The 23,204-nt window shown below is 38.7% G+C and overlaps 3 protein-coding genes across 12 annotated transcripts in view; 2 read left to right on the top strand and 1 right to left on the bottom strand.

Moving 5' to 3' along the window:
* LOC126583324 (glutamate receptor 3.4-like) overlaps positions 1 to 4,514 on the top strand; it is a 105,571-nt gene extending 101,057 nt beyond the window's left edge. For 4 of the 7 annotated variants that reach the window (XM_050247669.1, XM_050247668.1, XM_050247667.1 and 1 more), the window contains exons 3-7: positions 641 to 1,980; positions 2,068 to 2,345; positions 2,424 to 2,455; positions 2,547 to 2,956; positions 3,765 to 4,513. In XM_050247669.1, coding sequence (XP_050103626.1) covers positions 641 to 1,980; positions 2,068 to 2,345; positions 2,424 to 2,455; positions 2,547 to 2,956; positions 3,765 to 4,271 — 2,567 coding nt within the window. In that variant the 3' untranslated portion in view covers positions 4,272 to 4,513. Of the gene's footprint in view, positions 1 to 88; positions 210 to 640; positions 1,981 to 2,067; positions 2,346 to 2,423; positions 2,456 to 2,546; positions 2,957 to 3,764 lie in introns of those variants that run through there. The other 3 variants (XM_050247675.1, XM_050247671.1, XM_050247674.1) reach the window with 3 other exon arrangements.
* LOC126583332 (50S ribosomal protein L6, chloroplastic-like) overlaps positions 1 to 19,328 on the bottom strand; it is a 98,374-nt gene extending 79,046 nt beyond the window's left edge. Inside the window, exons 1-2 of one of the 3 annotated variants that reach the window (XR_007609719.1) lie at positions 19,194 to 19,319; positions 17,730 to 18,048 (exon numbers count right to left, since the gene is read on the bottom strand). Coding sequence is in view for 2 of the 3 variants with exons in the window: in XM_050247686.1 (XP_050103643.1) it covers positions 17,977 to 18,048; positions 19,194 to 19,228 (107 nt within the window). In the remaining variant the exon portion in view is untranslated. Of the gene's footprint in view, positions 1 to 17,729; positions 18,049 to 19,193 lie in introns of all 3 variants that reach the window. The other 2 variants (XM_050247686.1, XM_050247685.1) reach the window with 2 other exon arrangements.
* LOC126583320 (glutamate receptor 3.4-like) overlaps positions 1 to 23,204 on the top strand; it is a 148,697-nt gene that overhangs the window by 72,419 nt on the left and 53,074 nt on the right. The gene's annotated exons all lie outside the window — the stretch shown is intronic.

The following is a 23,204-nucleotide window of genomic DNA, read 5'->3' as shown; positions in this document are numbered from 1 at the left end:
AAAAGCACCGTGGAATATGATGTTAAGGAAAGCAAGACTTCCCTATTTGTAATAGTATAAGCAATTGAAAGATACCACGTAATAATCAAATAAACTGCAAATGAAGACTGTCAATTCTGACTTCCCTCTCACGTCATGCAAATAAACTGTTATATGGAAACTGTGCACATGAAGACTTTAAGCAATTTCTCCTCCTTCTTTAGACTAAAGTAATGTTGCAGTTTCCTTCAGTTTTGGGGAGTGGAAAAACAAGAGCCTACTAAATAAGAAACCAGCTTTTAGAGCAAGCTGCTACTGATTTCATTTATCAAAATGTTCTTGTTTGCACATTTTGTTTCTTACTGGTGTTTTGATTTTTTTTTTCCTTCTAAAAGCTCTAAGCCAGTACTATTATTGCTAACAATGCTAGATGATCAGAGTCTCGAAATATTAGTCCTTGGTTCTATGTATTTGCATTATGATCTGTAAATTGGTTGTTTTGTATGATTCTTCCTGCTTGAGCACTCTATTTCGAATTTTGTTGGCATTACCATGTCCTACAGTCCTTGTGTCAGAACGGATAAATTTATAAATATTATTGTTATCCATGCCTCGCTCTCTCTTAAAACTACAAATTAAAGTGATGTCTTTCTCGTTGCAGCTATGGAGCTGATCGACAAGGACGTGGTTGCTGCAGTCGGCCCACAATCCTCCGGAATAGCTCATGTCATATCCCATGTTGTTAATGAGCTCCATGTACCACTTCTATCATTTGGAGCAACAGACCCCTCCCTTGCTGCTCTCCAGTACCCATATTTTGTCCGAACCACACAGAGTGACTATTTCCAAATGTATGCAGTTGCTGATTTAGTTGAGTATTTTGGATGGAGAGAAGTAATAGCAATCTTTGTAGATGATGATTGTGGCAGAAATGGGATTTCTATACTAGGCGATGCCTTGGCGGTGAAGCGTTCTAAGATCTCATTCAAGGCTGCCTTCTCTCCTGGAGCCCCCGAAAGCGATCTCAAAGAATTGTTGGTGAGAGTGAACCTCATGGAATCTCGGGTTTATTTTGTACATGTTAATCCCGACACCGGTTTAACTATTTTTTCCATTGCCAATGCACTTGGAATGATGACCAGTGGCTATGTCTGGATTGCGACGGATTGGCTTCCTTCTCATTTAGATTCACTAAATCCCCCTGGCCCTGATGACACAATGAATCACTTACAAGGGGTTGTTGCTCTTCGTCATCATACCCCAGATACTGATCTGAAAAAGCGCTTTATGTCCAGATGGAGCAAATTGCAACATGACGGGAGTCCGAGCTTCAATTCTTATGCGCTCTATGCATACGACTCTATTTGGCTAGCAGCCCGTGCTCTTGATGTTTTCTTCAACGAAGGTGGGAATGTATCTTTCTCTAATGACCGAAGGTTGAAAGACACAGATCAAAGCACACTGCATTTAACATCACTCCGTATTTTTGATGGAGGCCAAAAATATCTACAGACGATTCTTAAGATGAACTTCACAGGTATAAGTGGTCAGATTGAGTTTGATCAAGATAAATATCTAGTTCGTCCAGCATATGACATTCTGAATATTGGAGGAACTGGTTCCCGTAGAGTTGGCTATTGGTCAAATTCTACTGGTCTCTCGGTCATTGCTCCAGAGATATTATATAAGAAGCCATTCAATAGGAATACGACTGCTCAACTTTATAGCGTTGTATGGCCTGGTGAAGTTAAAGATAAACCTCGGGGATGGGTACTTCCCAACAATGGCAGGCCACTGAATATTGGAGTGCCTTATCGAGTAAGTTACAAAGATTTTGTGGCTAAAGACAAGAGCCCTCTAGGGGTCAGAGGATACTGTATTGATGTCTTTGAAGCTGCTGTAAAATTGTTGCAGTATGCTGTGCCACATACGTATACGTTGTATGGAGATGGTAAGAGGAATCCTGAGGACAGCAGTCTTGTAGCCGAGGTTGAGCAAAATGTGAGTATCTTGGTTAACAGAATCACCTTTATATACAGTTTTGTCTAATCAGAACTTTGATTTGCTCATTTCCTTTTTCTTTTTCAGAAATTTGATGCAGCTGTTGGAGATGTTGCAATTACTACTAATAGGACAAGAATAGTTGATTTTACACAGCCTTACATGGAATCGGGACTTGTTGTAGTTGTTCCTGTCAAAGAGGCAAAATCAAACCCTTGGGCTTTCCTCAAGCCATTTACTTATCAGATGTGGTTGGTCACCGGTGCCTTCTTCCTTTTTGTGGGAGCTGTTGTTTGGATTCTTGAGCACCGGATCAATCATGAGTTCCGTGGTCCACCGAGCCAACAGCTCATGACCATTTTTTGGTTAGTATGTTTTACATCATTATGGCCATTATAAGTGCCTATACGAGTACTTTTACTGATACCGCTTTTGATTTGCAGGTTTAGTTTCTCCACAATGTTTTTCTCACACAGTATGTACTTCATGCTTAATCTTCCTTTATCTCGTGAATGCAACTCGTAATATTAACTACTAACATCCTTTGCGACTTGGACTTGGTGCAGGAGAGAACACTGTGAGCACCCTGGGACGGCTGGTGCTGATTATATGGTTATTTGTAGTGCTAATTATCACTTCCAGCTACACGGCTAGTATGACTTCAATTCTCACGGTGCAACAGCTGACGTCACGGATTGAAGGGATTGACAGCTTGATATCAAGTAATGATCCAATCGGAGTTCAAGACGGGTCATTCGTTTGGAGGTATTTGGTTGATGAGATGAACATAGCGGAATCTAGACTGGTTAAGTTGGAAGACACGGAAGCCTATATTAAAGCCCTTACGGATGGACCAAGACGTGGTGGGGTAGCTGCCATCGTTGATGAGCGTCCTTACATTGAGTTGTTTATGTCCAGCACCAAATGCGCATTCAGGACAGTAGGGCAGGAGTTTAGCAAAAGCGGATGGGGATTCGTAAGTATTTATACATTTAGATTTGAGAAAATGAATACTCTGACCATGAAATGCTGATCTTCAACCACACTGCCTTTATTTATTTTCTTATGGATGCCTTATACAGGAACAAATAACATTATCGTTAAAAATTCAGGGCTTGTTTGGTATTCTATTTGAATCTAACTTTTTAAATTAAAAAACAGTTTTCAAGTTTTAACTGTTAAAAACTTGTTTGGTATGACTCTTTTCAAAAATTGGACTCAAAATTAACTTAAGAATTAGCCTATTTCTTAAAAACACCAAAAGTGGGTTTTTAGAGTTTTTAACTTTAAAGATCACTCTTTCTCTCTTCCATTTTCTCTCACACCTAATCCCTTATCTTTTATCTCTATCATTTCTCTCACTCCTCATATTTTTCTCTCCTTCGATCCTCTCATATTTCTCTCTCTCTCTCTTTCTCTCCTCCGATCCACTCTCCTATTTCTTTCTCTTCCCTTTCTTTTCTTCTCTCTCCTTTTCCTCTCTACCCTCTCTCATTTTTCTCTCTTTGAATTTAGAAATTCACACCATAGGATGAGTTTTTTTTTTCTTTAAAAACAATTGTGAATTTCATACCAAACAAGTTTTTGAATTTTAAAGAAAATTGTTCTTAAGACATGTTTTTAAGAAGTGTTTTGCGTAATGATGAAATTTTTTGAATATGATACCAAACAGGCCCTTAGTGTTTCAGTTTTTAATTTTATTGAATGATGCATTTGTCAGTTAGGAATTCACAAGACAGCCACAATATTGTTTTGTACTCTCATATTTAGTTTCCTTGTCTCAGGCCTTCCAAAAGGATTCTCCTCTTGCTGTTGACTTGTCGACTGCGATTCTTCAACTCTCAGAGAATGGTGATCTACAAAGGATCCATAATAAGTGGCTTACGCATAACGAGTGCCCTACTCAACTCAATGAAGTTGATGGAGACCAGCTATCTCTAACAAGCTTTTGGGGCCTGTTTCTTATCTGCGGTATTGCATGCTTCCTTGCTCTTGCGGTGTTCTTCTGTAGGATCCTTTGTCAATACCGCAGATTTACCCCCGAGCCTGTGGAAGCGGACGTTGAGGAGATTGGGCCTACCAACACGAGATCTCGACGCTCACTCTGGTCAACTATTTTCAAGGATCTTATGGTCTTTGTAGATAAGAAAGAAGCAGAGATAAAGCACATGCTTAAGCGAAAGACTAGTGATAGTAAACACGAAGCTAGCCCGAGCACTGATGGGCAGCTGCATTCCCTTCGGGAGGAAGATTTGAGCGCTGATGGGCAGCTGCATTCCCTTCGTACGTGAGGAAGATTTGCTTTCGGCGGGTTGATTTTGCAGTGCCCACTCAGCACTCGGTTAATCAAATTTTATCTTATACTAATTTTATCCAATCCCTGTGCCATAAGCTACGTATATAGAATTGCACTAGAAAGTTCTACCCGTGCGTTACTGCGGGATTAAAAATTATAAGAAAGATTATGTTTCAAAGATGTAAAGTCTATGCCATGAAAGATTTAATCTATGCAACAGACACCAAAACTTGTAGAAGTTTTATTACTCTATCTAGAATGATAAAATACGACAAATATTGTTTACTGCAACGCTCAAAGTTTTTCTCCAGTACTGTTGATTGTTAAGAAAGCACCCTAGGCAACGGAAGAAAATATTGTAACACATGAAATTAATTTATATGAAAAAGAAATTATACTGTAAAGAAAATAAGAATATAGTATGGTTACCTTTTTAGCAATTTTATAGCACCTCATCAACTTTTGTGCGTTTGCCTCTTTGATTAGTTTTGTCTCACTACCTTAAATGTATAACAAAACAAAACAAAACTCAAAAACAAAAACAAAAAACTAACAAACTTAAAAACTTTATTAAAACTCACTAAAACAAAATTTTCATCTTCAAGTTGCAATCCATAGAAAACGTTAAAAATTAAAACATCTTTTCAAAAGTCCTAACTAATCCCACCACAGAGTTTAAGCCATTTTGAATCAATTAGAAAAGTATTCATAAACTTCCTTTGGTGTAAAGTGAACCAACATAGTGAAGGAGACTCGACTAAAATCCCTACCTTTTGTCTTCTTTATTTAATATTTTAGACATACTAACTTGATATATATATATATATATATATATATATATATATATATTTTAAGTAACAGTAGTGGTCGTGCAATGCCAGTTCCCTTATGTTTTCTATCCAACTCATGTAGTGAGCTTTAGGTCAATGACTCCCAAACCACAAAGGCTATAGGGCACTAGGTGTAGAACACCCCTAAGGACTTATTAACTCGAGCTGAAAATGCTATGAAACCAACTAACCACCCTGTCCATGCCAAAACTCTAATGTTTGACATGAGAATCACTGTTGATCAAACAGGACTAGCCCAATTACTAAGCAAAGTCTCGGGTGGAACAATTATTACTTTATTTGTAACACATACTAAACTTTACTATACTAAGAACAAAAATTAAAATACACTTAGACTAAAAGTAAGTGTTTCAGTCTCACTACCCACAAACCATGTTAATGTGAAAGTGCCAATTTTCAAAGTGTAACTCATGAATTAGTGTCTAAGCAACGATAAATAGAAAAAACTATACTATGGGATTAACTTTCACCATGGCCATTTGTTTAAATGTTTAAAATAATCTATGGATGCTAACTTAAGAATTTTTTATTTTTTTTATGGACTCAGAAATTAAAAATCTAAAATTCTATTTCCCACCTCCAAAACTTAAATCACACATTGTCCTTAAGGTGTGAAAATATATAAAAATAAAATAAAAATGACTACTTACGACTAGAAATTCCTAAGACAGAAAAACAAATGAATCTAGACAAATAAAAGAAAACTAAAATGAACTAAAACATAAAATAGGCAAAGAAACAGCAGAAAATATAATAAAACAAATAAAATAGAAAAACAAGAAAAAGAACGAGCTGACCTGGAGTCGAACTCGAGAACTGGAAGCATAGAAGAGGCTCTCCTTGCTCTCACACACGAAGCCACACGTATAGCCTTCATGTGTCAAGTACCCTAGCATTCACCTATTTGAGCTGAGTGATCAGCTCGCATTTCTTATGGAGTATGATTCTCTCCCCTTCTATTTCTATCTCATTCACTCATCTCCTCTTACATATTGTTTTTTGTGTTATTGTCTTTATAAAAAAAGGGAGTTTTAACGAAAAGCCCACGGTACTGTTCACTTTAACGAAAAACCACATTTTTACACTAAAAAGTCAAACCTGATACTATTCACTTTACCCTTTATTTTGTCCTTATCATTAAAACTCAAAGTTTTCAAGCCCTTTTCATTAGTTTTCCTTATAAAAAAATCAAGGGAAAAAAAACTGTTTATTACCCTGAAGTTTTGTGGTTTTCAACATTTAGTACATCAATTTTTTTTCGTCCCAGAGTTATACCTAAAGTGTAAATTTTGGGACAGTCTCATACATCCGTTAGTCAAACTATTAAGTCTTCTTTTAACTGTGACGTAGCGCGCATGTGGACAATGACTGGGCGCCACGTGGATTTTTTTTTTTTTTTTAGAGAAGGGGTTTTCACTTTTTTTTAGGGGTTCAAAAAAAAAATTTCCCGCCCAAATTTTTTTTCCCACAACCATGTACCATACATTTTTTCCCACCAAATTTTTTTGAAAATAAAATCATGTACCATTTTTTTCTTCTTTTTCTTCCTCCTTCTTCTTCTGGGTTGTAGGGGTTGGGTTTTGGAGGGGGGAAGGGGAGGGGGGACGAACTGGGTTCCCTTTTTTTTCTTTCTTCTTCTTCCTCCTCCTCCTCCTCCTCCTCCTTCTTCTTCTTCTAGGTTGTAGGGGGTTGGGTTTTTTTTTTGGTGGGGGGGGGGGGGGTGGACGAACTGGGTTCGGTTTTTTTTCTTCTTCTTCTTCTAGGTTGCAGAATCGTTTTTTTTATTTTTTTTTCTTCTTCTTCTTCTTCCTCCTCCTCCTCCTCCTCCTCCTCCTCATCCTTCTTCTTCCTCTTCTTCTTCTTCTGGGTTGCAGGGGGTTGGGTTTTTTTTTTTTGGGGGGGGGGGGGGGAGTTCGGTTTTTTTTTATTTTTATTTTTCTTCTTTTTCCTTCTTCTTCTTTTTCTGGGTTGCAGATTCGGTTTTTTTTCTTCTTCTTCCTCCTCCTTCTTCTTCTTCTTCTTCTGGGTTGCAGGAGGTTGGGTTTTGGGGGGGGGGGGTTTGGACGAACTGGGTTCGATTTTTATTTTTTGTTTTTTTTTCTTCTTTTTCTTCTTCTGGGCAGATTCGTTTTTGTTTTGTTTTGTTTTTTTTTCTTCTTCCTCCTCCTCCTCCTTCTTCTTCTTCCTCTTCTTCTGGGCATATTCTTTTTTTTTTTCTTCTTCTTCTTCTTCCTCCTCCTTCTTCTTCTTTTTCCTCCTCTGGGCAGATTCTTTTTTATTTTTTTATTTTTTTTCCTCCTCCTTCTTCTTCTTCATTCTTCTTCTTCATTCTTCTTCTTCTTCTTCTTCTTCTTCTTCTGGGTAGATTCGTTTTTTTTTTCTTATTCTTATTCTTCTTCTTCTTCCTCCTCCTTCTTCTTCTTCTTCTGGGTAGATTCGTTTTTTTTTCTTATTCTTATTCTTCTTCTTCTGGGTTTTTTTTTCCTTCTTCTTCTTCTTCTTCTTCTTGAGCGTGGAGTCGAAGATGGTGATTGGAGGGTGGGCACGGGTGGGATTTTGGGAAGATAAAGGTTTTTTAATTTTTTAATTTTTAATAAATAAATAAATATTTTTTATTTTATTTTATTTAATTTTCACGTGGATGACACGTGGCGCCCAGTCATTGTCCACATGGGCGCCACTTCACAGTTAACGGGAGACTTAACAGTTTGACTAACGGATGTATGAGACTGACCCAAAATTTACACTTTAAGTATGACTCTAGGACGAAAAAAACTTGATGTACTAAATGTTGAAAACCACGAAACATGAGGGTAGTAAACAGTCTTTTGCCCAAAAATCAATATAAGATGTTGATGTGGTTAAACTGTAACCGTTCAAATAAGAGAAGAGGGAAGAGGAGAGAGAATCCTTCTCCATCCACAGCTGTAAACTCTCCACCTCGAGCCCAGAGCCACGTGAGCTCTCAAACCTCTAGCCTCCAGATTTCAGAACCCAACCAAACCAAAAGCATCCAAGCTCAGCCACCACTCCACTGTGATGCCCTCCTTCCTCTTTTTGCTGCCTCCATGTCTCAGAAATCCAGCACCTCGAGCAGCAAGTGTTGTGATTGGCTCATATTTTGAGCTGGCAACAATGAAGTAACCCGTGAGTGGCTTTGGGGCTTGATTAAAAGGCAAAGCAAGGAGCATGTTTTGTGGAAGACAATGATGATGTTTTCATGATGCATCATGATTGTGTTTGTAGTCATCATTTAAAGTTGCTACAAAGGAAAAGCATAAAGCAAGAGTAGGTTTGCTTTTGGACTTTGGAAGCATGATCCGTAACCTTTGGTTTGCTTTCATGCAAGTGTGCTTGCTTTCTTTGTAATTTAATGTAAAGAAATAAAGGGGTTGCATGTTAAGTATGCTTGCCGAGTGAGAGGGTAAGCATCAGAGAGCATCCAAAGGGGGAGAGCATTCGGCTCTCCCATGGGAAAACATGGGCACGGGTGAGAGAAATCAAGAGAGCTAGAGTGAAAGGTCTCTGGTGAAAGAACTCTTTGGGGTAGAGTAAGGCTTTTGGGAAAATTCTATGAGCGGGGATTGGGTTATGTCGATTTAACTCATGTGTACTTGTACTGTTATTCTCATAGTGAAGAGCAATATCTCTCCGGGGACGTAGGCAGATTTTTGCCGAACCTCGTAAATTTTTCGGTGTCTTTATTTCTTGTATTTTATTCTGTTTAACTGTGTGTGATTTTGGTGAGGTTGTAATCTGAATCTCGGTTCCGCACTAACGAACGGGCCAAGGCACAACAATTGGTATCAGAGCATCGTTGGGGGCTTTGGTTCGTTGGAGGTCCAGATTTGTTGTCCACCATGGAATTTTCAGTTGAGCAGTTTAAAGGAAGAGGCGGTTTTACTCTTGGCAAATGAGAGTAATGGAAGCCTGAAGAAGAAGACGTGTTCATGGGATGCTTGATCAACTGTGAAAGTTGATGTTGAGGAAGAAGACAAAGGCCTCTTTCTTCTTACCTCACTTCCAAATTCGTACGAGAGCCTTGTGAAACTTTACTGCATGGAAAGATACAGTAAGTTTGGAGCAGGTGCAAGCTTTTTTGGTGTGGAATGATACACAAAGGAGACCATGGATGATGATGGGCACGAGACTGCTTAAGCTATTCAAGGTTGGAATCGTGGAAGAAAATTGGAAAGAGGATCTGAGAGAGACAGCAGGTTCAGATCCGGTTCTGGAGGCAAGGGTCCACCGTGCTACGGGTGCAAGTCCGGGTTGCAGCAATTTTGTGGCGGAAGACTTCAAGTATGCCCTCTAGGTACTCGAAGCAACACTTCTCCTGGTAATGTATAGTCTCAAGTGTTGCAGGGGTTTTGGAGCAGGTGGAGTTATGGGATTCACAGGTGATGAGATGGTCCTAAAGGAGGAGAAGTGTGAGGAATGTTTGTCTGGCTCGACGGGTGTTGCTGGAAATGGGTGCACTGACAAGTTTCCAGGTTGCAAACAATGAAGAGGAGGAAAACCTGCTGGAGGAGAAGAGGATGTGTCGAGATCCTGTCGGAAGCTAAATGGTGATTTTTAGCTTGCAGCAGCTGCACATGCATTGGTAGTGACTGAATCGGAACAGGACCAATGAGGTTGATTTAGGGTGTGTATGCTGGTACGTAAGGCCAATGGACTTTGGTGATGGTGCAAGGATTTTTGCACTGTATATTCGCCAAGGTGGAGATTGTTGTGATTGGCTCATATTTTGAGCTGGCAACAATGAAGTAACCCTTGAGTGGCTTTGGGGATTGATTAAAAGGCAAAGCAAGGAGCATGTTTTGTGGAAGACAATGATGATGTTTTCATGATGCATCATGATTGTGTTTGTAGTCATCATTTAAAGTTGCTACAAAGGAAAAGCATAAAGCAAGAGTAGGTTTGCTTTTGGACTTTGGAAGCATGATCTGTAACCTTTGGTTTGCTTTCATGCAAGTGTGCTTGCTCTCTTTGTAATTTAATGTAAAGAAAGAAAGGGGCTGCATGTTAAGTATGCTTGCCGAGTGAGAGGGTAAGCATCAGAGAGCATCCAAAGGGGGAGAGCATTCGGCTCTCCCATGGGAAAACATGGGCACGGGTGAGAGAAATCAAGAGAGCTAGAGTGAAAGGTCTCTGGTGAAAGAACTCTTTGGGGTAGAGTGAGGCTCTTGGGAAAATTCTATGAGCGGGGATTGGGTTATGTCGATTTAACTCATGTGTACTTGTACTGTTATTCTCATAGTGAAGAGCAATATCTCTCCGGGGACGTAGGCAGGTTTTTGCCGAACCTCGTAAATTTTTCGGTGTCTTTATTTCTTGTATTTTATTCTGTTTAACTGTGTGTGATTTTGGTGAGGTTGTAATCTAAATCTCGGTTTCGCACTAACGAACGGGCCAAGGCACAACAGCAAGACCAACAGCCTGCTCAGATGAAACCGCAGATCGCATCTTGCTTTAGTCTGACACACTCACACGTAGTTTTTATCCCCATCTCCCTTCGATTTTTGTCTCACATGCCTCAATATGTTGAATTGGCTTGTTCGTCATGCATGCAGAGCTCTATAAATTAATCATGTCTTATTCTCTGTGCTGCTTGGATCCCCACCCCCAAACTTCAATGCAATTATATTTTGAATGAAGTGTGAGAGAGTGAGAGAGTGGAAGGGATCCATTAGCATAGAGGTCTTCTCAGCATCCCCACTGTGAGTATCCCTAGACCTCATATGTGCTCCTTCTGTATCCTGTGCTTGCATTTGTGTTGAATTTGACTCCCATGAATTTCTTATGAATGTGATGATGAATTTTGTTGTGATGAATGGATGAATGTATGAATCAACGAGTAGTTGAGATAAGTAAAGAAAAATAACAAGAATCAATTTTTTTTTTCAATTTTTTGATTTTTTTGTTGTGATTTTTGTAATTAGGAATAAAAACAGGAAAATAAAATAAACGAAACCAAAAGAAAAGAGTTAGAAAAATTGGGTTACCTCCCAATTAGCGGTTTAGTTAACTTCTATTGCTAGACGTAGAGAAATGAATTGATGATCACGTCACTTGTGCTCTTAGAGTCAACCACTCTTTAGCAACATCATAGGGCAAAAGTAGGTATGGAATGAGATGTTTATCAATTATGCGTTTCAGGTGAGTGGTTGAATCCTTCATATTTGGCCTTCTATGTGAGTGAAACTTTGTAATCGAATAGACTCTCTTCCAGCGATGCTTGTGTTTCCCTTGAATTGACTTAAATTTGGTATTTAATACCCATAATTTCTGTACTGGACGAATTTCTTGACGAAGAATTTGGTTGTCAAGAAACTGTATCTTTTTTTCCTTGTATTTCTCAGACTTCTTGTGAGACTCCACATGAATTTCCTCAAGTTTAAAGGGCTGTGCAGGTGCACAGATTGTTACAGCATCTAAAACATTGATATAAGTAGCCTGCTCTGTGTCCAGATTGATTGTGTCCAATAGCTGGCCATGTAATTTTCAAGATTCTGATTTGGTGTGAACATCCCCATCCAGTCCGTTAGTTTCAGTGCATTCCTGCAATTTTTGTGGTAAAAGTTCATGTGTCACATAAACATGGGCAACACTCGGTTCTGGGAGGATTTTAGGATCAGCATGTGTTGTTTCCTCCCTTGGGTGTGAATAAGTGGCAGAATGCTCCTCGGTTCCTGCACCAATCTCCTCTTGATCATTAAAGCTCTTCCCACAGTTTAATGCTTGAATAAAAAAATCCTTGATTGGTTATTTCAATGTACAACTCAGTTGATTCCAACAATTTAGAGAGCTTGTTCTCTACCGGAAGCTCCTGTGGCACATTAAACTGCTCAAAATAGCGCTTAAGATGCCTTTGCAAGCTTGGGGTGTAGAACTCTAAATATGGATTGTTCCAATTTCTTTATGATAACTTTCTGTTACGATATGACAAAATTATGCACGACCTGATGCCACAACATGAACACACACAAAAGTTTAATGTTCGGGTTGAGCATTGACGGTCAGAGCAATTAAAAAGGGTTGTGTTTGTGAGAAGAAACAAAATGAATATATTTTTATTTTTTAAGCTATTGACTATACTTTTCCTTACGGCTTGGGTTCGAATGGATTCGTTCAGACTCGATCCGTTTGCCAGGTCAACTTTTCAGCATCTACCTTAATGTGAAAATGCAGATACTGGAATTGCTCGCGGTAATGCAAGTACGATCTATAATTCTGACACATTTGACAAGTAGGAATGTGAATTCAAAAATGAAACAATCCAAGGCTATTACTTCTTCTTTCCTGCTTTTCCCTCCTTCCTTCTTATGATTTCAACAGCATATTTCACACCCTTACCTTTGTAATGTTCCGGGGGTCTTCATTTCCTGATTGACGTTGCAAACTGACCGATAGCACTCTTGTCGTATCCGCTAACAACGATTCTGGTGTTTTCTTCGACCTTGACTTGTAGGCCATCAGGGATATCCATCCTAACTGGATGGGAGAATCCAAAACTTAGTACCAAGATCTTTCCTTCTAAAGTAGCTCGGTAACCGACGCCTACCAGTTGCAACCTCTTATCAAATCCTTTTGGCACCCCCACCACCATGTTGTCCGTAAGCGTCCTAAGAAAATTATTCAAACAGGCACATAAGGAACAAACCATGAAGAATAAGGCTGGTTTATTGTTTAAAGTACATGGCTTAAGATGGAAGAAATGTACCCGAAAAGGCCATGCATTTGATTGGCCCTTCTAGTTGTAAGAATCCTATGTGGACTTAACTACTAGTGATAAAGGTGGAATTACATGTGGATAATACAACTTCAATAAGAGTTTGATACGTGGAAAACTAATGTCCTATAATTCAGGAAACACATTCGAAATGTTTGGGATGCAACTGCCTTCCACTAACCCTTTTTCCACTAAACTTGATACAACGGGACAATAACCAACTCACCCACGATAGATGGGAGTTGGCAGCCGTTGTTTCTATACATGTAGGAGTTCCCTGCTCACCAAGAAGACATTCTTCGACACAGGGTTCTATCATCACAAGAATATAAAGGTCTTGAGTGAGTAGAAGGATTCCTTGTGCAACTAACCATGTCTTCTTCAGAGCTCATGTGTACGATTAACAACCACCACACCAGGTAAGCTTCTCTCATTACGTTTGATCGTGACCTAGCAAAGCATGCTAATATGAACTTGGGTTGTTCTTACATTTGGTATCAGAGCCATGTTAGTAAGCCCTAGGTCTGATTAATTAATAAGAAATCCTAATGCTTTATGCACGTATAAAATTTGTATGATAATTGCTGCAGTTTTTCTATAGCATGATTAATTGTTCTAATGCCATATGCTGCTGCCAAAGTTTTATTCATTGCAGGAAAAGGAACATATGGTTTGGAGATTAGACCACAGTAAGCATTGCGCTTTTGTCATTCTAGAAGGGGTGTGATATCCACACACCCCATTTTACTTCTCACACACCTTTTTAATTTTCGGAAGTCGGATCGGATGAATTAAAGAAGATCAACGGACATAAATTATCAAGGGGTGTGTGAGAAGTAAAATGAGGTGTGTGGATAGCACACCCCTTCTAGAATTGGTAGTCATGGTTGCTTTAGTTTCACAAACGATGATTGGTATCTGTTTGAAATCCGGTATCTGATTGAAATCAGTTTCTTGATATCTATTTGATATTCATGTTGCAACCAATATGCATAAACTTGTAACAGGACCTTAATTTTTCTCCGAAAAAGAACTCTTCTTCGAACAACATACCGTGATATCAAACGTATCCTCAACCTTGAGATTTATCACTGCTAATTTACGTAATATATGGCTGAGAACATACCTACATGTATGCTATCTGCCCCATTTTTTCTATAAACCCTTTTGAGGGTTTATGATGATTTCTGGGTTTATGGTGGCAAATGTTGATTTTATTTCGATCTTGGAGTTGTGGTTCTCATAATTGATAAACCTTTTTCGAGTCGAAAGTGAAATTCATGATTTTTGAGTTGAAGTCACTACCACGGTACATTTGTCGTGTGACGTTAATATGGAATCATTGTCTTTGAATCTACATTAAATTTTGAACTGGAGGGTTCCTTCAGGGGGGTGATCTTATATCAATGTTTATTTGAGATTTTGATTATGGTCTTTACTAGGAGAACACATATAAAGTATAGCATTGATTAGAATCGCTACTGAGAGAAATCATCGGGCTTTAATTGCTTTCGATAAAAGCTCCAAAGTTGATCTGATCACTCTGGATTTTGGAGTCCATTTATTATTAAGCTTAGGAGGGAATATTTTGAGTGGTTCGATTTGTGAATTTGAACATTGTATCTGGTGGAATGTTAAACAAATTCGATTCTTTTAATTTCAATTGTCGTTGATTATATTTTGATCCTGGGGACTATAATTCTTCGATTAATGTATGTGAGTTCTCTGTTTTTCTGGGACATTTGCGTTTGCAAAGTGGTTAGTTGAACACAGGCCATTGGTTGAAGGGCGTTGCTGTCTTGAACTGGCCAGGTATTTCTCGACTATTTCACACCTCCATTTGCGTATGAAATCATATACAACTACAAGATGGATGGATGGAGCTTTGAGTGATCAAAGCCGGCTTGCTATTACCAACATGTGAATTCTTCAGCTGCCTTGTACCCGTGGGCTGCTTCCATGAACTGTGTCTTGGAATTGGTGCCGTTGTGTGGGAGTAAAAAGTGTACTGAGTTGATGAAGCCAAAAGTTGATGAGCTCGGTTGACGAATCTGGCAGTAGGGGTATTCAAGAATCACGCTGCAAACATGGGTGTGGTTGAATCATTTGACTCAGCTACTGTATGAACGTAATGGTTGGTCTTTCATTTTATTTTGCCTTATGCTTTAAATAAAGCATGGACTTATGTGCTCGTGAATTTTACCATGTTAATGGTTGAAGTTTTATTTCAGTTATTGTGTATATGTACAAATATATGTATGCACTATATTGAAATATTGTGGACTGATGAAAGATTCAAACCGAATGAGCTTGGTATTATAAGCATTCCATTGAAGCTAAACAAAAGCTTGACAATGGTGGAGCACTTTGATCAGTGGGAGCTTGTAAACAGAGCTTTAAATTTGTTTCGGTATTTGTATCATGCATAATGCATATTTGACAGTTTATGTCTTTTGCCCAAAGGTGTAACATAAATCTGTGTTGTTTGATGCTGCACTCTTTTTGCATACAAGTAATGTCTTCTTGACTGCACTATAATACATTTTGATATCTAATACGTCTAATTCTAATATGTCTAAAAGTGATTGTATACATATATTCTGAATCTCACTCTAGCATTGATGTGGTAAAGCAATATATTTTATTGTGCATATGAAATGTGAGCATAATTTAATCGGTAAGCAAGTGCATAAACACATCAAAACATTTTCATTTCAGTTTGAACTCGATGTTGTGTATGTATGTTAAAGCAAAGGGGAGTGGAGATTGGGATTTATGTTGAACTTGAATATGGCTGGTAGGTTGCAAGGTTCAACCTGATACATGTGAAAAGAATCTATAATTAGATTTTACTTGTGTAGAAAATTGATTTTTCATTCAACGTTTGGATGATTTCTACAATCAAATTGAAATGCTAAAGTTTTATGCAGGATATCAACACTAATAATCTCTATACTTGAACAAATGTTTAAATAAATCTTCACGAAAGTGGGAATTATTAAGAAATTTTGTTCAAGGGATTCTTAATTGAATTTTGTGAGTGATAGTTCATTACATGAGACCAATCTTTCAAAAGAGAGAAATAGTGAATGGCTTGAACAATGATACAATGTATAGTATTTTATAAAAGTTTTAAGCCGACCTTGTTCCCTTGTACAAAGACATGATTTGAGTTGTAACTTGAAATTTTTGTGAAATAGCTATACAAGTAAGGATGCATGACTAAGATTGCATAACTGATATTTTATGTCTCTTGCCCAAAGGTGCTACATAAAATTGCATGTCATGGTTATTCACTGAATAACTAGATTATCTGCATAAGGCAGAATTGAGGCTTCATTGGAAGCATTACGCAAACTCATTGGAGTTTGATAAAGGATAGAATATGTTTGTATCATATTTTGATGTTGTTTCATGTGAGAGGAATGTATAAATGGTTTGAGATATTTTCAGGGTATAACTTTTTTAAGAAAATTAAGTTGACTGTTTTCTTGTCCAAAAACTTAAAATCTTGGTTGTTTTCTTAATCTTTTACATGGTTGTTATACAATAAGGTTACATATCAAATAGTGGAAATATGGGAGTGAGATCGACATTCTGACATGCATAAGTATTTGTGTTCCTGTTGCTCTTGTTGAATCATGTTTCTTATTCTGTCAACTAAATGCAATGAATGTATTGTACGCATTAATCAATTTCAGTGCTTGATAATGTTGCGATACTTCATCATTATTATATCTTTGATTCATAAAGATGATTGACAGCAGATTGAAATCTGTTGTTCGAGGTGTGTCTGTCCAAAGACAATACATGAAGAAACCTAGGTTTTGTATGATTAAATAAAGGCACGATAAATCCATTTATGGTATAAGGAAACATCATACGGTTTGGGTTTAAATACTTGTGGTTCTAGAGTGCATGACAACTTGGGTTCCGTTGAAGTGTGGGAGTAACAATTTGATATATGTTTTACTTTTGCTCAGTTTACTTGCTTTAAGTTTGTCATTGCTGAATGTATGAGGTTTTAATTTATGACTTGCAATAAAATGTCTAATCTTTCTTCCAAAGAACATTTGATTGAGTTTTATTATGCAGGAAAATGTAAAAGGAATCCAGTGATTGAAGATGGCAAACCACTTTTAATCAATAAAGGTAAATTGGATAAATGGGAATGAAATGGGGTATGCATCAAGAACCGTGTTTAGAATGTGTATAAATGTATGTCATCATTAGCATTATAAGGTAGGAATTTGTGGATTGTGGTTTCAGGGTGAATGCAACATTATTGTATGCATTATTTCCTGAGATTCGAACTCCAAATGATTACTGATCAATGTGTATAAGATGCTAGTTGGGTAGAACTCAAGTGATCACTAAGGAATGGAGTTATGTAGTACATGAAATTTCAAAACCACAACTAGTTAGCGTCCATGTGAGAGATATAAGAATCCTATATGGACTTAACTACTCGTGATAAAGGTGGAATTACATGTGGATAATACAATTTCAATAAGAGTTTGATACATGGAAAACTAACGTCCTATAATTCAGGAAACACATTCGAAATGTTTGGGATGCAATTGCCTTCCACTAACCCTTTTTCCACTGAACTTGATACAACGGGACAATAACCAACTTACCCACGATAGATGGGAGTTGGCAGCCGTTGTTTCTATACATGTAGGAGTTCCCTGCTCACCAAGAAGACATTCTTCGACACAGGGTTCTATCACCATAAGAATATAAAGGTCTTGAGTGAGTAGAAGGATTCCTTGTGCAACTAACCATGTCTTCTTCAGAGCTCTTGTGTATGATTAACAACCACCATGACTGCACCAGGTAAGCTTCTCTCATTACGTTTGATCGTGACCTAGCAAAGCATGCTAATATGAACTTGGGTTGTTCTTACACTAGTCTCGACTGCCTTTCTGACCCTTAGAGCCCCAGAATCCTCCTCCTGAACCAGCACTTCTTGCGGGTAAGTTAGTGAAAGCTGCCCCAATGGTCCCTTTACTGCCAAAGCCTGTTCTTCCAAAGTGATTGTCACATTGGATGGTACTTCAATTGGCTGCTTTCCAATTCGTGATTCCTTACACTCTATTGTCTTCTTCAAAAACCTGACATGAGATACAGATACGCTACAAACAGAGAATCCGTTTCTCTCGCCCAAAAAAGCAGACGGCAAATTGCTGAAACATGATAGCAAAAAGGATCTTCACTAAACCAGAAATAATCCACTCTAATGTTAACTTCAAAAACATAACAAAACAATTTAAAAACTAAGTTCTTATGTTCCATTGGGTTTCTGAAATTCATGAAAGTTTCAACCTTCTCCAAACACTGGAGAACAAAGTAACGGAAACTTCAAAACATAAGAACACAATCTAATCACTAATTTGTTATGATCCACTGGGTTTCAGAAAAATTCATGAATCTATTTCAAGTTGGGACCTTTTCCAAAATTTGAAACCCGAGAACAAAGTAACGAAACTTAAAAAACATAACACAGTGCAAACATTAATTTCTTATGTTCCATTGGGTGTCTGAAAAACTCATGAATCCCGTTCAAGTTCGGACCTTTCCCCAAATTTGAGACCTGAGAAACCAACACTGCCCTCAGCTGAGGCAAATGCACTAAAATACAAAACTATTTACACTAAAGGGATGAAGAGTATGTTAAGCCTACAATTAGCTAGTAATAATGTAGTTCAATTTCACTTTTAACGAAAATCGAACCTAAGACCTCTCACTTAAATATCACTAGACCGTTGTACCCTTGCATTTGTAACCTGCATTATAAATTTGATACCTTTCCACGTGTGGGGTGTAGTGGGGCCCGTGGCTGGCCATGAAATTGAAACGACACCGTTTGAATGTGAAACTAAGGTAGGGTTAGAATACAGGCCTTCGTCTTCTACCTCTAGATTAATTTTAGGGAATTTTAACAAAACACTTCCGGTACTGTTCACTTTTAACGAAAAACCACATTTTTACATTTAACTGGCACTATTCACTATACCTTTAAAAATGGTTTTTCGTTAAAAGAGAAGCTTTTTTAGATTTTTCGTTAGTTTTCCATTAATTCTACTTATGTGCACTCTTTTTTTATGCTTAAAACAGTTTTTTACTTAATAAAATAATCACCTGAAAATATCATAAAATCCTGCAATTCCCACAACCCATTATTCTAATCTTCTTGAAAAATGTTTCAAATCGTCAGAAAGATTCAAACTTTACAAATTATTACAAGTAATTTTGACCCAAAAGAGGACAGAAAACAAGTGCTTGAATTAGAGAGCGGCATAGTAAAAGTAAAAGTAAATTGCGAGCTGACCTGGTTTGGAAAGATGAGGTGAGTGAGGAGGCCATTGTTTTCAAGAGCTTGAGAGCATCAGCCGCTGAGCTTTTGTACTCTACTTCTCTGGACTAATGAAGATTGAAGAGAAAGCATGGAGCCTTTGTTATCCAGTTCCCAGGGTGGGCACGGTTTGGTTCGGTGTGGTTTTGAATGAAACCGCAACCGAAACCAAAACTTTTTGCGGTGCGGTTCGGTGCTATTTTGAAGTCAAAACCGAAATGAAACCAAATCGTTTGGTTCGGTTCGGTGCGGTTTCAAACGGTTACGGTTCGGTTTTTGTGAAAAAATGTATAATTTAAAATTTACACCAATTTACGCATAAGACGGTCTCATTTTTCACATAATACATTAATTAACCAACTCACATGAGAATTCTTTTCTTTACTGCTCTCCCCCACTCTCTCATGTACATTTGATCACAGCAAGAAAATTGTGTGGGAGAATGGTATATAATCAACTAGCTTAGCCTAGCTAGCTAATTGCGCAAATGATAGACTTTGTGAGCAGGAAAAAGCACACAAAAGGAGTGTTGTGGCTTATTATTTGAAAGATTGAAGATGTCAAGCTTGATGAGGGTTATAACTTGGGAAAATAATCCACATGTACATATATATAAATGTATCCTCATTAAACGAATCAGCTTTTTAGTTTCTGCAGAAAGCTGATGTATTGATATAATTAAGCATTTTGTAGGTTAGGGTTTGGTTGTTGCAGAGCTTTTATGAAGGGGAAGGATATTCAGAGTTTCAGATGAGACCGAGAGGGATACAAGCAGCGAGCATTGCACTGAGGTCGTCGAATCTCAGATGAGTTTTGAGATAGAGAGAGACCGATGAGGATTGAGGGATAATTTGAAAGTCTGTCGAAGAGGGGTAAAAATGGATGACATTTTAGTGTGGTTGAGCTCATACTAAATGTATGAACTCTAAAAAACAACCAATTAAAACATGACATCTAATTTGAGGTGTGGTTTCGGTTTCAATGCGGTTTCAAAAGCCAAAACCAAACCGTTTCCTACACTGCGGTTCGGTTTCAAAACCGCAACCATTTCAAAACCGCAAAACCGAACCGTTTGGTGCTGTCTGATTTAGTTCGTGTTTCGGTTTCAGTTTTCAGTTTCAAGTGCTCACTCCCAGTTCCCATTTCCCACCCACTTCCTACAATTACAAAACTACCCTCCAGACTTGGGCTTTCCCAAGCCAAGCACGATTTTGGATCCTCGTCGGATCCTCTTTGTGAGGATCCGGAATCCGTAAATCATATCTGTTTATTGTATATCGTACGGTTATAAATAATTTTAAATATTTTTATTTAAAATTAGATACAAACAGTACCTGACAAAAACTAACCATACGTGGTACAATGAACGAACATGATTTACGAATCCTAAGAATTCTCATTAAAAGTATTTGAAGAAGATCATGTTGGGCCAAGCACAATTTCCAAGATGTCAAGATCCATGTAGGAGCCCAAATGACAAAAACATTTTCTAATACAATTTTCAATTTTTTTTGTGGCTAAACATTTTATAGTGAAATAAGGTGAGTGGACAATCGGTCAATGTACTTATACGGTAAAGAATGTAGGAGACGTGATGGCTTTTGCATATATTTCTTCGTACAAGGTATTATATACAATATTGTACAATCAATACACATCTATAATCATGGCATGCAAGCCGTGATCCCCAATTAGTGGGATTGACCTAGGCTAGAATGGTAGGATATAATTATAATGACTTTTCCCTGATCTGTTGGGTTTTAGCCCAGGTTAGGAAAGGAATAATAATATTTCCTTAATACTCCCCCTCAAGTTGGAGAGTGAATATTGTGAACTCCTAACTTGTCGCGTAGAGTCACAAACTGGTCCTTTCCTAAAGCTTTTGTAAACACATCTGCTAGTTGAAACCGAGTAGGAACATGTGAAGGACTAATCATTCCAGCTTGCAGTTTTTCTCGTACAATATGGCAGTCAATTTCAATGTGCTTTGTACGTTCATGGAAAACTGGATTAGCGGCAATGTACAAGACCACTTGATTATCACAGTACAATGGTGTTGGAGCTACCTGTGGTACCTTTAGATCTTGTAAAATATATCGCAACCAAGTTAGCTCCAAGCATGTATTGGCCATAGCTCGATATTCGGCTTCTGCTGATGATCTAGAGACATTGGTTTGTTTCATGGATCTCCATGAGATAAGAGAATTTCCAAGAAAAATGCAGTATCCGGTAACTGATCTCCTTGTGGCACGACAACCTCCCCAATCTGAATCACAGAAGGCTTTCAAGGCAAGATTGTTAGAGGCGGGAAACAGCAAACCTTGACCAGGTGTACCTTTGATGTATCTAAGGATCTGTAAGGCAGCATCCCAATGTGTTTTCCGAGGTTGATGCATGAATTGACTAAGTGTTCTGACGGAGTAAACTATATCCGGCCTTGTGACAGTGAGATAAATTAACCTGCCAATTAACCTTCTGTACTTGGTTGGGTCATTGAGCAACTCTCCATCTGTGGGGGTGAGCTTGAGATTTTGTTCCATCGGAAACTTGTCTGGCCGTGCACCTGTGAGTCCTGAGTCTTGCAAAATATCTAGTGCGTATTTTCTTTGAGACATGAAAATACATTTCTTTGAACGTGAAAACTCAATGCCTAAGAAATACTTCAAATCTCCAAGGTCTTTGATGCGGAAGCGTTTGAGAAGAAACGTTTTAAGGTGATTCATTTCTTCAAGATCATTGCCTGTGAGGAGTATGTCATCAACATATATAAGAACTACAGTAAATGAATTACCTTGTGCCTTAGTGAAGAGAGAGTAATCAGCTTTCGATTGATTGTAACCAGCTCTCCGAATGGTTTCTGTAAAGGTAGAAAACCAGTTTCTAGAACCTGTTTGAGTCCATAGAGAGATTTGTTGAGCCAACACACAATGTTCTCCCCCTGTCGGCGAAGGCCAGGAGGAGGCTCCATGTAAACCACTTCATGCAAGTCACAATGAAGGAAGGCATTTTGGACATCTAATTGGTGGATATACCAATGACGAGCTGATGCAATAGTAAGAAGACACCGGAGGGTGGTGAGTTTGGCGGTCGGAGAAAAGGTTTCTTGATAGTCAACACCCTCAACCTGAGTATAACCCTTGGCGACAAGACGAGCTTTGTATCGCTCAATGGTGCCATCGAACTTGTATTTGATTTTGTAGACCCATTTGCAGCCGATGGGTTTATGACCAAGAGGCAGTGGAACCATACTCCATGTGTTATTTTGTTGCAAAGCGTCTAATTCAGCATGCATGGCCTGTTGCCAATGAGGATCTTGGATAGCTTGAGCATAGGAAGTAGGCTCGGTAGGACCTGTTATGTTAGCTAGAAAAGCAGAATGGGTTGGAGAGAAACGAGAATATGAGAGGAAATCAGAAATAGGATAACGAGTACCTGAAGGACGAGGCGCCAGGGTAGATGGACTGACGTGGTTGGACATGTGGTAGTCTTTATGTCATGCTGGAGGGTGCTTAGGACGGGTAGAGTGTCGGGAAGGTGCTATGGTGGGCTGAGAAGGGAGGGGTGGTGTCGGTCTGGAAACAGGAGAATGTGAGCTTGGATCGGGAGTGGGTGTGCTGGTATGAGAAAAAGGGGGGCTGTTGTCATGAAGGCGTGGGCTGGCAGGAGAGGGTGGGCTGGCAAGTGGTAATGGGCCAGCGGAAGTGGGTGAGGGAGGAGGGGATTCAATGGTGGTAGTCACGGGAGGGTGGGGTTTGTATGTGGTAGGCACATGGCCTGAGTCGGGTGGGGTCGGGGCAGTTGGTGGGCTGGTGATGATTGGGTCATCAAGTGGGGCAAAAGGCAGCATGCCTGATGGGTTTGGATGGTGTGTGGGGCCTGGTGGTTCATGAGAATGTGCAGAATGTGGAGCATAGGGAAATGTGGTTTCGCGAAAGTGTATATCACGGTTGACAAAAAATGTATGGGTATCCAAATCAAAAAGTTTAT

The sequence above is a fragment of the Malus sylvestris genome, chromosome 9, assembly GCF_916048215.2.
Source record: "Malus sylvestris chromosome 9, drMalSylv7.2, whole genome shotgun sequence".
In the NCBI taxonomy this organism is placed as follows: domain Eukaryota; kingdom Viridiplantae; phylum Streptophyta; class Magnoliopsida; order Rosales; family Rosaceae; genus Malus; species Malus sylvestris.
The sequence above is the reverse complement of the archived record's forward strand: the minus strand, read 5'-3'. Positions and strand labels throughout refer to the sequence as shown.